This window comes from Columba livia, chromosome 3, assembly GCF_036013475.1.
Source record: "Columba livia isolate bColLiv1 breed racing homer chromosome 3, bColLiv1.pat.W.v2, whole genome shotgun sequence".
Lineage (NCBI taxonomy): Eukaryota > Metazoa > Chordata > Aves > Columbiformes > Columbidae > Columba > Columba livia.
Genome location: NC_088604.1, coordinates 58,368,898 through 58,383,484, shown reverse-complemented (window position 1 = coordinate 58,383,484; position 14,587 = coordinate 58,368,898). Strand labels below are relative to the sequence as shown.

The following is a 14,587-nucleotide window of genomic DNA, read 5'->3' as shown; positions in this document are numbered from 1 at the left end:
TCCTGCGCTGGGGTCAGGGGCCAAATCAGTTGCCAAAGCAGCATTCCTGCTTCAATGGCTCCTTAGACGTGTATTTTGTCAAGTTGTTCTACAACCAAATTATTCAAAAAACGAAGTAGCCTAAGCAAATATTTTCGTAAAACAAAAAAAAAAAAAACCCAAAGAACAAAAACCACCCTCCCAAAAAAAAACCAAACCGAAACAAAACCAAAAACATTCAAAAAATTCAAGTGTCTGCTGGTTATCCCCCTGGTTCCCGCTTCCTTCCCCGGCAGGAAGCGCTGCGGGCGGGCGGTGGCGGGGAGCGGGGCAGTGCCCACCGCCGGACCCCGCACCGGGCCGGGAACTGCGAGAGGCCGGAACGGCCGGGCCGAGCAGCCGCTTCCGGGGGGGCGGGATCAGGGACGGTGCTTCCGGCGAGGGAGCGGGCGCTGCGGCGCCGGCTGCGGCTGAGAAAGGGCCAGGCGGGGGCCGAGCGGGGCCCGGCCCGGCGCCATGGCTATCCCCATGGTGCCTATGGAGACGCAGCTACAGAGCATCTTCGAGGAGGTGGTGGTGAGTCCGGCCCCGGAGTGCGGGGGGAGTGCTGTGGGCAGGTCAGGCCGGGCCGGGCCGGGGGCTTGTCCAAGGCCCCGCGGGCCGCCGTACTCTCCCCGCGGGGCCGGGAGCGGGATCACGGAGAAGATGAAAACGGGGAGGAAAGAGGTTTTTTATTTTTCTGGCCTACTTCGTGCGTGGAAACTCCGGGGGTGTGAAACGTTCTCCTCGGCGGTAGTTGGTGCTGTTGCCAGCCGCGCCCGGAGACCAGCGGAGGGGAAGCGGCTTCTCCCGTCTGAAATCCTCCCTCTGCTGAGGGTTTATAAGGAGGCTGAGGCAGAGCAGGGCTGGGCGTGACACGGGGGAAGCAGCTTGCGTAGCCAAAACCAAATTATAGTGCGCTGAGTTTACTGTGGAATAAGCAGCTTGAGAAGGCATTTCAAAAGAGGCTGTAAGAAAACCATAGAATCGCTTTGGTTGGGAAAGACCCTCAAGATCATCGAGTCCAACCATAACCTAACTAGCACTAAACCATGTCCCTAAGAACCTCGTCTAAACACCTCTTAAACACCTCCAGGGGTGGTGGCTCCACCACTTCTTTGGGCAGCCTGTTTTAATGCCTGACAACCCATTTCATGAAAAATATTTTCCTAATATCCAATCTAAACCTCCTCTAGTACAACTTGAGGCCATTTCCTCTTGTCCTGTCACTTGTGAGAAGAGACCAACACCCTCCATGCTACAATCTCCTTTCAGGTAGTTGTAGACAGCGATAAGGTCTCCCCTCAGCCTTCTTTTCTCCAGGCTAAACAGCCCCAGATCCCTCAGTTGCTTCTCATCAGACTTGTGCTCCTGGCCCCTCACCAGCTTTGTCACCCTCCTCTGCACTCTCTCTAGTACCTTAATGTCTTTCTTATGATGAGGGGGCCAAAACCGAACACAGTAAATGAATGTGTCGAGGACGCATTTTTCCTCAGCCAACAAAATGACATGAGTGAATTGTGGAAATACACCCGCGCAATGGTACTTGCAAAATAAAGCGTAGTTTGGTATGTCATTGGAATAGAATATTTCAGTTGTACGTAGCCTACAATGGTCATCTAGTCAGACTGCCTGACCAATTCAGGGCTGACCAAAAGTTAAAGCATATTATTAGTGATATTGTCCAAATGCCTCCTAAACAGTGACAGACTTGGGGATCAGCCACCTCTCTAGGAAGCCTGTTCCAGGGTTTGACTACCCTCTCAGTAAATAAATGCTTCCTAATGTCCAGTCTGAACCACCTCTGGCACAGCTTTGAACCATTCCCACATGTTCTATCATTAGATCCCTAGGAGAAGAGATCAGCACCTTCATGTCCTTTCCTCAGAAAGGTGTAGTGAGTAATGAGGTTGCTCCTCAGCCTCCTTCTTTCCAAACTAGACAAACCCAGAGTCCTCAGCCACTCCTCATAGGACATCCCTTCCAGCCCCATCACCAGCTTTGCCCTCCTCTGGACACATCCAAGGACCTTCACATCCTTCTTAAACTGTGGGGCCCAGGACTGCACACAGCACTCCAGGTGAGGCTGCACCAACACTAAATACGGTGGGATACTCTTTTGACTGGTTGGTGATGCTGTGTTTGATGCACCCCAGAACATGGGTTGTCCTTTGGGCTGCCAGCGAACACCTGCTGACTCACAGTGAGCTGCTGCCACCAGCGCCTCCAAATTCCTTTCTGCAGGGCTGCTCTCCAGCTGCTCCTCTCCCAACTTGTACTTGTGCTCTGCATTACTCCATCTCTGGTGGAGAATATGGCATTTGACCTTCTTAAATTTTATCCCATTAATCATTGCCCACTACTCCAATCTATCTAGATCCCTTTGCAAGGCTTCTTTTCCCTCAAGAGAGTCAATAATACATCCCAGTTTGGTATCATCAGCAGACTTGGTGATGGTGCAATTAACTCCCACATTCAGATCATTAGTAAAAATACTGAACAGAACTGGCCATAGAAGTGTGCCCTGAGGACACCACTGGTGACTTGTTGCCAGCCAGATGTAGCCCCATTCACTACAGCCCTTTTAACCCCTTGTTCACACGGTTCTCTATGGTTGTCCTTCAGCTGGACAACTTGTCCAGAAAGGTGCTGTGAGGGACAGTATCAAAAGCATCACTAAAACCCACAAAACCTACATCCACCACCTGTGGTGTCAGATTAGTTAAACGGGCTTTCCGTTTTTGAACCCAAGTCATTGGGACATTAAGTTATTGTTTTGTAGAGCACAAATGAATGAGCTTCTTGGTAGATATGGGCACTTCATGGTTGGAAATACTGAGGTGACATTAGCTGATAAGATCCTAAAGAGGAGCCTGACTGACATTTCAGACAGAAGAGGCTGCTCAAACCATCTGAACTGGAAAGAATGTGTAGGTCTTGTAGTTGAAAACATTGTCCATGTGATGAATTTCAGTAGAGGGAAGCCATAAATGAGAAAAAGCAAGTTGTTACCTTCACTGCTGTTCTAACTGGCTTGGTGGACAGCAGCAAAACTTACCTATGTTTCTGTGCAGAACAAATGAGTATTGGTTTCTCTTTTGCTTCTTAAGAAAGCTATGAGTAGCGGTGACAGACAGTTCTAGGCTGTATGATTGAAAAGGGGCAGCAGAAAGACTATTTTATTAGATGCTCTTATTTCTACAATATAAAAATGAAAATACATAGTGGTCAGTTATAGATCACATCTGACTATAATATGAAATTCTTATAGAAGTTAAAATAAGTTGTAGGATAGTATTTTCCAGAACCTCTTTAGTGATGCAGAAGCCTTTGAGTGAAATGGAGTTTAAAGAAAAAACGAAAAAACGGGGAATGTTTTAAGGGAGATAAATTGGACATTAAAGTATAGTCTTTCACCTAATACAAGAAGATATAATCATTCAATGGAGTTTAAACACAATGGATCTAAGCTCAGATGAGAAAGTAATTATGGAACTGATTTGTGTAACAGTGTAACTGAGTGTCATGGAACATAAGTGGGACAAAATCCTAATGAGATTCAAAAATATTTATTTTTTCAAAGTGTGAGAAAAGAGCTGCAATAACAGAATCAAACAACTCTCCAACTTTGGGAAGTAAATTAATCTCTAGGTGCTTAGAATTAATTAAATAAATATGTAAATAAATGAATATATAAAAACAAGCAAACAACAACAAAAAAAAACACGACAAAAACAAAGAGCCTTAATCTGGATTCACAGGGTATGTTGTTTATATGAAAACAACATGATCTCAACTTTGAACACGTCTAGTGTAGCTGAAAAAATACATCTGTCTCTGATACAGTCCCATAACAGTATCACTCTTACTCTTTTGTGCTGCCTCCTGGTGATGTGATACTTGTAGAAAACATTTTCACAATAGCTCACTTGGGGTTTTTATCTTACAGAAAACAGAAGTAATTGAAGAGGCTTTCCCTGGGTGAGTGTAATGTTATTTTATTTGTGCAAGAGTTACTGTATACATGGGTTTTCTGCTTGTGCTCTTTCATTGAGTATTGCTAATAACTAATGTTCTTGTTTACATTAGTATGTTTATGGACACTCCTGAAGATGAGAGAACCAAACTGATCAGCTGCCTGGGCGCTTTTAGACAGTTCTGGAGCAGTCTTTCCCAGGTTAACATTTAATTTGTTGCTTATATGTACTTTATATACATTTTTAATATGGTGAAACCTTGTCTAGTAGACACACACTTGAGCTATAAGGTCTGTGTGCAGTCATTCAGAATGTGGTTTCAGATATGGCGCAGTAAAGAATATAGGATGACTTTGCAAGAAAAAAGTATTAGTTTTGACATTTATAAGATTGTATATTTGTTCAGCAGAGGTTGGTGTGCAATGCAAATAGAGATAAACAAATGCAAGTGTAACACTAAAGAAATAGATAAAGAAAGCTAGTTTGTTACAGAATTTCTGGTAGAAGTGAAAAAGTAGTGGGGGCGAAAAAAAGCAAAAGTATGTTTATGTTCAAAAATTACCTTCCAATAGTTAGATACCGCTAGGGACTCTTCTGTAATTGGAGACGTGGTTATCTTTGTTTTCACTGAATTTTATTATAACTGCAAAAAAGAAAGAATAAGATAGAACAGTTCTTTTTTATTCTATTCTATGTTAACTTATATGTGAAAAAAAAAGTTGAGTATAGAAATCAATGTTTCGGCTAGGAGATGTTTCCAGTACTGGACAGCTGGATAATTTCTGTTGGAGGACTGAACTTCTTCAAAATAAGATCAGAAGACTTGTAAGGAAAACTGTTGAAAAAATGGACAACTTCTACCATTTATACCGTTGTTCTTTTGTTATTCCTGGTTGGATACTATATGAATTTTACAGTTTGTTTCACTACTTGTAAATACATTCTTTCTCCCTTCTACTGCTTTTTCAGGAATCCCATGAACAGTGCGTCCAGTGGATTGTAAGATTCATTCATAGCCAACATAGCCCTAAAAGAATTTCTTTTCTTTATGACTGCTTAGCAATGGCAGTAGAAACTGGACTTTTGCCACCCAGGTAAGCTATGTCAGAATAAATTGATAAATAGGACACATGTAAGTTGTAATATGGGAGGGTATTTTAAGTTGACATTATAAAAATTATTGCTGAAAAGCGTGTGCTTGTCATCTGTCATTCTTTCTTGCATTGTCTCCTTCTGCTAGGATGGTTTGTGAATCTCTGATAAACTCCGATACACTTGAATGGGAAAGGACACAGTTGTGGGCATTAACATTTAAATTGATCCGGAAGATTATTGGAGGTGTAGACTATAAGGTATCGTCCTCCCATTCCTTTCCTCCTGATAAGACACATTATTCCTGGCTTTGTTTTTATGATTTTATGGCAGAGACATCCAGTGTTTCAAAGTCTGCTTTGATTATGGAAGAAAAAAATGATTCCATGAGACTACTTTTAATGCTTTTTCATAGTTTAATAGATAATTCTGCATGGACAATGTAACTCTTCCTTTCTCTACCACACAGTCATCTTTCATCCCTCTCTCAGTTAAAAGTTAAGTAACTCTAATGCAGGTACAGAAATGGTACACACGGAAAAGTAATACTATTAAGCATTAAGGCTGAAGTTACTGCATCTGCGCTGACTCCTGTTGTTCGCAGGACAATGATCCTGCAAGCTGTGTCTTTGGCAGGGTACAACTCTGACAGGAGTAAGAAACCATGTGTCTCTTGCAGAGAACAATTTCACCAGCATTGGTGAGTGGGTTAAGGCAAAAAAACATACAACATTGAACTTTGGTCAGTCTGTACAAGTCATCACAGGGTGGATGTCTCTGGATGCACATCAAAATTTCAAGGTATTTTCTCATCTAGGGTATGCTAAGATTGAGAAGTTCCGTACAGAGTTTAATGTGATTAGTGTTCACATTCTCAGTAGCATTCTGTCTTCTGACACTTAGCAACAAGCAGCTAATCTGTCTGTCAAAATATTGCCTGACCATATTGATTGCATAATCTTTCTGCCAGAAATGTCTGTGAAGGTTAATTTTATGTGCTTTCTTTTAGGGTGTGCGTGATCTGTTGAAAGTGATCCTAGAGAAAATCTTAACAATTCCAAACACTGTGAGCTCAGCTGTTGTACAGCAGCTTTTAGCAGCAAGAGAGGTACCTACCTGAATTTTCTGTCTTATCACTGTAGAGGAAGACAGACCTCATTCCTTTGTCATCTATGAATTTCTGATCACTGGGATGGCTCTGTTTGAGAGTTGGTACAGTTCAACTGCAGAGACTTATTTTTTATGCTCTAATTCTTTTTTGTGATTCTGTTTTATACAGTAAACAAAGAGCTTTTGGGGGATGTTGTAGATAAGCCCTAAAATCCCTAAAAGGAGATTCAGGCCCAATGTTTGACTTGCCCATAAGGTAAAGTGTATGAGACTCGGGGTGTTGGTTGATGAGAGGCTCAGTACGACCAAATCGTATCCTGGGCTGCATCAAAAGAAGGGACCAGCAGGTCAAGGGAGGTGATTGTGTCCCTCTGCTCCACTCTCAAGAGACCCTACCTGGAGTACTGCATCCAGCTCTGGGGCCCCCAGTATAAGAAGCACATGGACCTGTTGGAGTGGGTCCAGAGGAGGACAGGCTGAGAGAATTGGGGTTGTTCAGCCTAGAGAAGAGAGGGCTCTGGGAACACCTTATAGCAGCCTTCCAGTACCTAAATAAAGGAGGTCTACAAAAAAGCTGGAGAGGGACTTTTTACAAGAGCATGTGGTGATATGACATGGAGTGATGGCTTTAAACTGAAAGGGGGTAGATTTAGATGAGATATAAGAAAAAAGTTCTTCACCATGAGGGTGGTGAGGCACTGGAACAGGCTGCCCAGAGAAGCTGTGGATGCCCCGTCCCTGGAGACATTCAAGGCCAGATTTGATGGGGCTTTGAGCAACTTGGTCTAGTGGAAGATGTCCCTGCCCATGGCAGGGGGGTTGGAATTAGATGATCTTTAAGGTCCCTTCCAACCCAAACCATTCTGTGATTTTCATGGGCTGCCTCAGACTGGTAGACAGATGATGCCTTTGTTTACCATATCCAAAGTCCTTTACACTGATGTATGTTTTTATTTATAGGTGGTAGCCTACATTTTGGAAAGAAATGCATGTTTGCTACCTGCCTACTTTGCAGTTACAGAAATCAGAAAACTATATCCTGAAGGAAAACTTCCCCATTGGGTAATGATAAAATATCAAATCGTGTAATATGGAGTATTGTTCCATGCAAAACAAAATGATTTTTTTTTAAAGTTTGTGCTTTCTCTGTGGTTTCAAGATAAGAAAAATGGCTTTAAATAGCTGACCAGTGTTTTTGTTTAAATTCAGTTACACAAAATAATTTGAGGCTCTGGTGCAATGAAAGTGGTCATTGTTTCCAACAAGAATGTGATGTTGATTCAGTTTTTAATTTTATATTCTGTTAAAATAAGTAGGTGTTGGGAAAAGGATAGAATCTTGATTCCCTTGAATTAATGGGAAGACTTTTGAGCCAATATTTAATCCAGGGTGTACTAATCTGGGTGCTTTGTCTTTGTGGAATTGTTATCCAGAGGCAAACAGATTTGTTATGAACAGAAATTCTAAAGCTTGTCTTAAGTCATCTGTTACTAAATGGTGTGCGCTGAAATAATACAGTACACATATGGTGTGCGCTGAAATAATAGAGTACACATAAGAGAAACAGTTACTATATAAACTCTCTTTCGAACGCAAACTGAGAAGTGCATCCTACCCCTTCTTTATTAAGGTCACATTTTGGTTTTGTAGTTTGAGGTTCTGGATGGTTTTTCTGACTTGTTGAAATATGAAGGAAGCTAGTTATTTTAGTAGATTCCTGTGTATTTTATTGAAACGTATAAACTGGTTTTAAGTCTTAAATATTCCTTGTTGGTATCTCTGACTTAAACCTTTAACTGATCTTTTTTCTCCTCTTCTCACCCAGTTACTAGGTAATTTGGTATCGGATTTTGTGGATACTTTCAGACCTACAGCAAGAATAAATTCCATTTGTGGTAAGAGAATGATTTCATTAATGACTTCAAAATAAATTAATTTATGTTGAACTTTTTTATGTATGAGAGTGTTTTGTGGCATGTATTAATCTAAGCTGGTAGTGGAAATGTACTACTTGTTACATGGCCATATAGTTTCTAACTACAGTAGACATTAAGAAAATCTATGCTCAAAGATTTTGAGTTAATATAGATCCACTGGCATGTTAGTCACAGGGTATTTTCTGACTTATTTCCATTGCAGCTTTTGTAGCTGCTCAGCCTTATCCCCATTGTTGGAGGCTTCTGTGTGAACATTTCCTAGCTCAGATGAGTACTGCCACTCCTCTTCTGTGAAGGAAAAACTCACTGTTGCTTATTGCTAGAAACCTGAAAACTAAAATATGGCGGTATTAATTGTGATTCTTGCTGCATTTTTTCTTGAAAAGGATAAAAATGTCTTCTGTTTACTTTGAGAATTAAGTAGCTTAATAACAGCTGCTTTATATCTTTGATCTGAGGAAGGTTTAATTCAACTGTGCTTCCTCAGTGCAGAGGTTAAGAATGTAAATTCATCTGTAATGTTCCAAAGCATTTTGTGTTTCAGAAACATGTAGTTATTCTTCTGTCAAAAGTGTGATATAGGTTTTATGCATATGACTTGCAGGGATCATACACAAATTTTTACAAGTTTGGATGTGTAAATTATCTGTATAGATATGGTTGCAGAGAGCAAAGAAATATTTATTAACTGCTTGTTTTATCTGATAGTAATATGGCCAGTCTAGACAATAGAAGTCATGGAATTTGAACTCACAGTAAGATTTAGGTCAAAGTTGAGGCACCTAAATTTAGATGCTGATATACAGGTGCACTAGGAGCTCAGTTCAGATACGTGTTTAAGCAACTGAAATAAATCCTGTGTGTCTAATCTGTGCTAACAAGTCTAAATTTACCCTACAAAAAACTTCTCATGTGTGATCAGCTGAATCACATTGGCCTACACTGATTAAATTGGCTAGATCCCCACTGACTGTTACTGGAGTACAGATGCTTGTATTTGACTAGTTTAATGAACAGAATCCTGCCCATGGTTTTCTTGCAGGATGAATGAAGGAAAATTGAAAGACTCGATTATATACTTAGATTAGTAATACTGTTTTCTTTGTGGAAAGGGTCAGTGTACCAAAATCAAATCCGTAGGTCAAGCAGTAGCAATGGAATAGTCTTCTGGTATCCTAAAAGGTTAGTTACTTTTAGATTAATATTTGCAAATATTTTTATTTTCCACGTACCCAGTCTGAACATACAGGGATTTTACTCCTTAGATATTTTATTAGTTGAAGGTTAGTTAGAAAAATAATACGATCCTGAAGCAATCCTATGGTAAAAAGCTTTAGAGAGTGGAAATTTAAGGAGATCATGAAAGTGGCTAAGGCCAGTTTTTGCATCAGAATGTTTAAACAATAGGCCAGGTTCACTCTTTTAGAATTTATGATGTTTCATTGCATGTAGGTCGCTGTAGTCTTCTTCCTGTGGTAAATAACTCAGGCGCCATGTGTAACTCATGGAAGCTGGATCCTACAACCCTTCGTTTTCCTTTGAAAGGTCTCTTACCATATGATAAGGTATGCCTTATTAAGCTTCTTAAACATGTTATATTCAATGAATACGGATCTTTTATATAATTGGGGAAGGAAATTCAACTGTGAATATCCTATTATTCCAGCTAGGCTAACACTGAAGACGTAGATGTTTTCACTTTATTATATATTTCAATGTTTTCAAGCTATATGCAAAGGACCATTAGAGTAGTGTGTGGTATACCTGCTGCCAAGGATGTTGAAGAGATGTTTAATGTGCTTTGTGGGTGTGTGCGTGTAAAGAAGCAAGTGAGAGTAGAGAATTTATTGGAAAATTAGTTTAGCACTGGAGAGATGGAAGAGAATGGGAAGGTAATTTCTTCTTTTCTGTGCTCATTGTTATTCTATAGGAAAGATAATTTTACAGTTCAAACTTAAATAATAGTTACATTATTTAAAGTTAAAACTCCGAATGTGAAATAGTGATCTACTGAAAGAATTTAAGAACTCTGAAAGATCGGGACAAAAGTTCACATTGCCCAGCATTCCCATTTTCCTATTCTAGGTTTCCAAGGAAGGATATAAAGATATTATATCTAATGGCAAATGTAGTGTTCACACTCTACAGCCGTTTACATTTTGAGTGTTTCCTGAGGCAGATTTAGTTTCTATATATTCACTAAACCTTCCTCTTTCAAATATTTGTTTAGTCTCTTCTTGAGCCTGTGTAAGCTTTTAGCATCCTCAACATCCCTTTGATAAGGACTTCCACATTTCAACCTCATGTTGTGTGAGGAATCAGCTTCTTCTGTTTGTTTTGAACGTAGCTCCAGATCATGTTTTTTCTTTAAAGTGCCTCAGCTGTTAGAAGATACAGTGAGCATTTGTTCCATATCTACTTTCTTCATACTGCTCATGATTTTTATGCATCTTGGTCATGTGCTTCATCAGTCGTCTTACCTGGCTTCCCCTGAGTTCTTGGTGGTCTTCCAGTATTTTAAGGCTGTTTCAAAAAGTGTGCCATCCTTTTATTTAATAAAGAATGTTCTTCTACTCATTTCCCATGAAATCTACCACTTCGGAAGAACTGTAATAGTTTCCTCCTTTCTTTTGGGCATCAGAGAGCAAAAAGATATGCCAGATAATATGTATCAACATAAATTAAGTATTCATTCTTACGTTAAATTCATTAAACATAAACTCAGTGTTAAGCATAATCTTGAGGCAATATATGTTTGTATGTGATTGCCCTTTTTTTTTTTTTAAAAGGATCTGTTTGAGCCACAGACTGCTTTGTTGAGATACGTGCTGGAACAACCGTATTCAAGGGATATGGTCTGCAATATGCTAGGTCTGAATAAGCAGGTACTGTACTGTGCTGTAACATGTGATTTAATTCTGCATAGAATCTGCACTATTCTTTTTCTCTTTTCTTTGCTATAGCTAACTAAGCAAAACAGTTAAGGTCCAAAGAGTGGTGATTTTTTTTTTTTAATGAGATCATATTAGGTTAATTGGACACTGTTGTTCCTATCATTTGTATATTGCTTTACGAATGTTAAATTGAAACGTAGAGATTTAAAATATGATTTTTTTTTTGCATTGCTTTTTTTTCCTATAAGGCCAGCCTCAAGTACACCTTTGACAGACAGTAAGAGACTGCTAGCTCAAACAATAAAAGTGGTTATTGTTCATGTTATTAGTTTTTAAAGCACTGTTGTTCTTTGTTATATTGGCATGTTATAGTAGTAGAATAGTGAAAAGCTGGGATTTGTTTTGTTACATTTTTTCTTTTTATATGTTAGGATGGGAGGGCTTAGTCTGACTTGGGGATCCTTGAGGCTGGCCTCATAGTCACTGTTTTGTCTTTTCTTTTTTTCTTCCTTTATTTTTGTTCTGTCCTGTCTTGTCCTGCCCATCCTCCAATGCTCTAGACCTTGAACATTGCTCAGGTATGTTCACAACCTTACTGTTGTATTGTGACTAACGATACGCTGGCCGCTTTGTAGCCACTGATTCCAGTTAGAGAATATATGTACGGTCAGGGCTTGAAATTGGCAGGACCGTGACTCAAGGGCAAATTCTTACTACATACTTCCAGAGATATGAGAGATGTAGCATAATGCTGACAGTCAGTGGTCCTTTCATCCTAAAATTTTGTTTGTAATGGACTGCTACCATTTCCCTTACCAGTCATAAGAACTTTTACTTTGTCTGCTGGAATTTTCAGATGAGGAGAGATTCTTAGTTCAAAATTTCTTTCCTTATGCGGGTGAAAAAATATCTGCTGCACTTGATTGTAAAATTACAAAGCTGTAAATACATCATTGTCTAAAATAAAAAAAGCCAAAAAAACAGCAGCTTTACTAGTGGAATTTTCTTATCATTAGGAAGCCTCTGTAAAAACCTTCCAAACAGACAATTATAATATTCTCCAAGCTAGGTGAAAGAAAGGTGGTGCAGGATGCCATGTGAAAAGCAGTTCCTTAAAATTTGATTCCTTGTTTAAATAAAGTCACCTAAGCAAATTAATCAAGTGGACTTCTGCTTGAAATTTGAAATTATGGGTGTAAATTTAGTTGATCTCTTGCTACAATAATCAATTCCACACCTACTTTAAAAAACATTGCTTAAGATTTATAAAATAGCGTTGCTGTTTGCAATACTATAGTGAAGGTTGTGTCAGTGTTTCCATTTAAGAAACTTTTTTCAGATTTGTAACTTGACTATAAAATTTACATGATCCTGAAACCTTGTGTACATTTCCCACTGTAAATGAAATACACCAGTGCTTTTTCTGGATTGGGACAAGATTACTGAATGCGCAGATTCCTACATCTTGACAAACAGTACTCTGTATTGTATATGACAGTCCTGTATTTGAGACTTAAGGCAGCTGAAATGTTAAACCTTCAGGAAAGAGCTGCTAGGTTTAGTGTTGAAATAAGTAGTATTTGTATTCTGTGTCTACTTCTGTGTCTACATTCAGTTAACGAATTCCTCTATGCATCTTGTAGCTGGTAAATAATACAAGATATAGACAAAAAAATATATTGAACCCATTTTATTCTTCTAACTATGGGTGGTCTGTGCCTTCAGGTCAAAAAACACTGATGGTAAAAATGCTAGTTTTGAACTACTTTACTGTCCTCTAAAAGTAATCAAAGCAAATTTAAATGAAGTGATGAAATATGTTGAACTATACTTCTTAAAATTTGTTTGCTAGTATAGGAATTCCCACACAAAGTTTCAACCTGATGTGAATTTTAATGGCCAAGGAACAAATTTGAAGAACGTAGCTTGTAAAGGAAATGCTGACAGAACATGAACTATAGCTGTATGACTGCAGTTACACCAGCATAAAGATGTTTGGGCTGTTGAAAACTTGTGAGTTAGGAATATAAATATAGAGTAGGGTGGTGTAGTGTTATAGAACAGAAAGTAATGTTCCATTTAAACATTAATATACTCTGTTTAAAACTGTGGAAAACATAAACATTTTACTTGCTTTTAGGTACAAATTAACTTCATGTTATAGTTGAATTTGTTAATTTAGCTGCCTGATAAAAAATAGTAGCATGATTTTCAGAAGTTAGGTAACTGTATCAATGCTTTCAGTAAAGTGACTGATAATTTTGAATTGTCGGTATAATAGAAGACACTTAGAAATGCAAATAGTGCTAAGTTTGTTTCAAAATAAATACAGAAACACCTTAAACCAATGATCATTATTTATTTATGATCATTAATTATTTATATGAAGCTGCTTGTATGCCCTATGAACTATTAACAGAGATCCAGTTGCAGGATTGGAGCCTTCATTTGAATCTTTTGACATCACAAACTAGGTATGGTTCAGCCATGTTTGTCCCAGTTCTCAAATATTCTTGAAGAGGAGCAGTGAAACGTTCTGGTTCAATCTTAACCGAGCAGATCTGTGTTAGAAAACGGCTCACTCAAACCATCTTTGAGTTGTATAAAAAAAAAGTACAAATCCAACTGTCCTGTTAACCTTGCAGAGTGAAAAATGAAGGTAAAATTGGGTATGTTTATAGATTCATGTGTTCCTTTCAGGATTTGAAGTTTTGTTGTGGGTTGAGGTTTTCTAATACCTTGATCAAGTATATGGTGTTGAGTCTAGATGTAGTAATATGGGCTTCAAAATGTTCCTTCTGTCGGAGTCTGGGGATTTTTATTTTTTGCTATGGTGTACTTCTGTGTGGAATAGTTATCTTCTCTTGTATACCTGTTGGAACTGGTCTATAAGAAGTAGATATTTGAATTGTGTTTTATCATGTATGTTATCATGGTTTATGGTTGGATTTGGTGATCTTAAGGGTCTTTTCCAACCAAAATGATTCTGTGGTTCTATGTCAATTTATACTCTGCTGTTAGCTGTGGTGATACTCCCAGTACTTCATTATCTTTTAAATAATTTGTTGAGGTATGTAACAATCTGTTTTTTGGAAAACGATGAACAGTTCAAAGTGTCTTAATACACTGACGCCAAATTAAGGTTCAGTTTATAGATCTTCTCAGTTGATTCTTAAGATTGAGCTTTAGTTATGTCTAGGATGTGAAATAATTTTGAACATTTTGGTTTGTATCTTTACTTTCTCTATATATACAGACTTAATATGGCATGTTCACTTGCATAATTGCAGTCTGGGTGGTATTGCAGTCCTCTAAACAATGAAAAACTGTGTTAAACTTTGATTTCTCTGTGTTGGGAGATGTTTGAGAGAGGGGAGGTAATTTTCAGGTGTCTTGTTCCTATAATGTAAACAAACTTTTAATTAGCAGCTATTTTATTAATGTTTTTGCTCTTTACACAGTGTATTTAACTGGTCACCTTTTAAACCAGCAGTGGTGATCTGCAGCTTTGAGTAGGAAATTACCTATACCATACTCTGTTCAAGTGAATATGTAATTG

General features: G+C 38.7%; 1 protein-coding gene across 2 annotated transcripts in view; it reads left to right on the top strand.

The window, feature by feature from the left end:
• The first annotated feature begins 389 nt into the window (after positions 1-389).
• MED23 (mediator complex subunit 23) overlaps positions 390-14,587 on the top strand; it is a 38,087-nt gene continuing 23,889 nt past the window's right edge. Inside the window, exons 1-11 of one of the 2 annotated variants that reach the window (XM_021297132.2) lie at positions 390-555; positions 3,968-3,999; positions 4,108-4,195; positions 4,965-5,089; positions 5,236-5,347; positions 6,097-6,195; positions 7,158-7,259; positions 8,023-8,092; positions 9,587-9,699; positions 10,924-11,019; positions 11,589-11,606. In XM_021297132.2, coding sequence (XP_021152807.2) covers positions 496-555; positions 3,968-3,999; positions 4,108-4,195; positions 4,965-5,089; positions 5,236-5,347; positions 6,097-6,195; positions 7,158-7,259; positions 8,023-8,092; positions 9,587-9,699; positions 10,924-11,019; positions 11,589-11,606 — 915 coding nt within the window. In that variant the 5' untranslated portion in view covers positions 390-495. The remainder of the gene's footprint in view (positions 556-3,967; positions 4,000-4,107; positions 4,196-4,964; positions 5,090-5,235; positions 5,348-6,096; positions 6,196-7,157; positions 7,260-8,022; positions 8,093-9,586; positions 9,700-10,923; positions 11,020-11,588; positions 11,607-14,587) is intronic. The other variant, XM_005509384.3, reaches the window with a different exon arrangement.